At 39.3% G+C, this 3,131-nt stretch overlaps 1 protein-coding gene across 2 annotated transcripts in view; it reads left to right on the top strand.

Annotated features, from left to right (window-relative positions):
* PTPN5 (protein tyrosine phosphatase, non-receptor type 5) overlaps positions 1 to 3,131 on the top strand; it is a 131,560-nt gene that overhangs the window by 86,256 nt on the left and 42,173 nt on the right. For both annotated transcript variants that reach the window (XM_025202106.1, XM_025202107.1), the window contains one exon: positions 1,339 to 1,577. In XM_025202106.1, coding sequence (XP_025057891.1) covers positions 1,339 to 1,577 — 239 coding nt within the window. The remainder of the gene's footprint in view (positions 1 to 1,338; positions 1,578 to 3,131) is intronic.

The following is a 3,131-nucleotide window of genomic DNA, read 5'->3' as shown; positions in this document are numbered from 1 at the left end:
AGGGAAATAGACTTGACTCTTGTATATTACATGGCTTTTAAATGTGACTGTGTCCCTTTAAAATAACATTAAAAACACAACAAAGGCTTTATCCTGCAAGATGCTGAGTGATCCTGCTCATCTCAAAAGTGAGGTAACGATGCTTGGCATGTCAGAAGATACTAGAATTTCCCAAATGAGTTTGAGTGACATTGCTTCTTGTCTTATCCATACAGATAAACTCAGCCCAAAACCCTCAATCCTAATGCCTCAGACCTGTGGCAAGGTTCATATCTGAACTAAAACTTTTCAACTGAGGCCTGTTTCAGAGTGCAAACAGTCCATTATAATGTTTCTATGCTGTACAGTATGCCACAGTGTCTGTGCAACTCCATGTACTTGGCACCTAAATTCCACTGAAAGTCAGTGCACTGGGGGAAACTAATTGCCTGAGCCATAGACTTTGTTTAGGAGCAGTGAGGTTACATTAACAAAATATGTGATTGGCAATTAATGCTTTCACATTGGTGAGTGTTGCTTGTAGGAATGAACTTGATGCAATTGCTACTGGTTGAAGTTTTGGGCCTGTGTTACAGAGAAGGTCACATTAAAAAATCCCTTCTGTCCTTAAAATCTGTGACTCAGTGTTTTTTAGATTTGGGTCATTTTGACCCATTAAGTTTTACCCTACATGTTTATTTAATTTAACACAACATTATTTCACATAATTTATTATACTTTATGTTCTGTAGATCAAAAGATTAAATGGGATTTATGGCTGACTGAAGACTGCACAAGTTTTCTGAAACTTTTAAAGGATGTCTTTGTGTAAAATGGGGGTTTCTTAAAATGTAAGTGTTGGTTTAGAGATGAATTTAGGATATAGCACTAGGTCACCAAAGCTTTGCTATTTGGGAAACTGGCTTTTACCTGTATTAAACCTAACTAAATCCTACATGGATGGCCTCTGAATCAGGAAAAGGTCAGAAAATGTGGAATAACCCAGAAGATTTGATGTTGTTAGCAGTCTGTGAAAGCTGATTATTTAAACAAAAGGACAGCGATTTCACATTGGCTTTCATGCAGTAGTCACAAGCATAGGATGCTTCCACTGTGTTCCCGAATGAACCTGTTGGGCTCCATGGAACCCTCTGTATCAGAAAGCAGCGTTACCATAGGTGTGTGGTCCTGTAATGTGTGTAGGAAAGCCACTCCTATATGGGACTTCCTGTTCTTTTTAGCGCAGTTCCATTATCCTGGAGTACAGTCTATGGGATTATTACCCAAAAGGTGTATACTTCAGAGTGCACAGAAGTTCAAATAGTATACAGAATGTCTTAAAATGTCTATTTCCTCCAGATCTGGCATCTCCTGAAAGCCCAACGGGACCCTGCCTTTCCACTACCAGAGGACAGGCGCCAGTCTGTGAGCCGCCAGCCTTCCTTCACATACTCAGAGTGGACAGAGGATAAAAATGAAGATGACTTTCTAGATCTGGATCCAGTACCTGAAACACCGGTCTTTGACTGCGTAATGGACATCAAAGCAGAGACAGATCCAACAACTCTAACAGTTAAATCTGTGGGGTTGCAAGAAAGGTAGGACAGTTTTGTTGGGAGGAGCAAAAAATTTAGGAGGACCAATCTACCAGATGTACTGAGTTTCAAATTTCAGACTGGACCAGATTGGTAGTGTAATGATATTATAGTGTTTCATTTTGGAATGCCAGTGCTGCACTGCCTACTAATTTAATTTTCTATTTGTTTACAGACCTAGTCACAGCTGTAAGATATATTAGCTATTAACATACCTGTACTTACTCATGCACTTCATTAGTTACATCTAAAAGACCCATTTGTGTTTGGTCAAGGTCTTATTACCCAAAATGGTAACTATAACATCTAATAGATTCTTCTATGAGGCTGTCTGTCATTGTTTCCAATTCAAATATTTCCCATGTTTTACTGCTTAGTGCCACTAATGTTCATGGATTGGTCCTTTCCCAGAAACTAACTATTATACATGTCTTGCCTTTTTGCAGTAATGGTGTTATCAGTGGGTTGTTCCCAAAGTCAAAATGTCCTTTGGTCTATAACCTGATAGAACAGCTATGAGTTTAATTGAATATTAATTCCTTGTGCTACCTCTTACTTCTGACTGGCAGGTCTACTTCTTACAGGGATTTGCTCTGGTGGGGAAGGAAGGAGAGAGCGTTTTAAAATGAAAGGATGGAGGAAGGCCATTGGGTTGGCCTTTGTGGTACACGTTTCCTTCTTTTTTTTTCCATCCATATTTCTGGCATTGTTTAGCAGGCAGAAAGGTCAGGGATGTACCTGAACTGTAGGATGTGTGCAGTGGAGTGAAAGAAGGCTTGAGGGTCTTATTTGAGTGTTCAGCTGGCCTGAATTATGTCTGAGACACTCATGCTCAGGATTGTTTCACTGTGACATTCTGAAGACAGTGTGTGTGTAACGGAAAGAGGAATGAGGCTGCACTGAAATACACCAAGGTCAGCACATGTGATCACTACAGAGGAGGCTGAGATAAGGATCTTATCCAACTTCCTCTTCATCTCCGTGCAGTCACTGGCAGCCTGAGTCTTATCAATTTCTTCACTGCCCATATCTCTTTCTCTTTCCACCTGTCTTTCTTTCAGTTGTCCCTGTCAAACAGATACAGTAGGATTTTGTGGATGGAAATCCTAGACAGGTGAGCTCTGCAAAAACTTTGTTTGAGAGCCAAGACGGTGATCTTAGGAATAAGGTTATCAAAGGTTGTAGCCGTAGTAAACATTGTCCAGTTTTATTCTGGTATTATCAGGTTTTACCAGAGATGTTAACTAATAGTTAATTCACCATCTGAAGCTTAACTCTGGATGTACACAAAATAAATCAGATAGTTTAAGTGTCTGCTACACAGTAAATTTTCAAAGCTAAATGATAGAAACACTTTGAGTTTTTCTGTAGTTCAGAGCTCTGTGGCTTCATTTAGATTGGTTTAGAATGCTTCTAGGTCTTAAAGCTGAATACATTTTTACATTCTTTGCTGTAAAATACTCTAAGTTGTCTATTCTGTTCTCTTGCTCTAAAATGTGAGGTAAGTGACCTGATCATGACCTGGTGTGCATATAATTCAGTGAACATTTTGTCATT

This window comes from Alligator sinensis, unplaced genomic scaffold (assembly GCF_000455745.1).
Source record: "Alligator sinensis unplaced genomic scaffold, ASM45574v1 scaffold983_1, whole genome shotgun sequence".
Taxonomy (NCBI): domain Eukaryota; kingdom Metazoa; phylum Chordata; order Crocodylia; family Alligatoridae; genus Alligator; species Alligator sinensis.
Note: the sequence above shows the minus strand (reverse complement) of the source record. Positions and strands in the feature narration are given on the sequence as shown.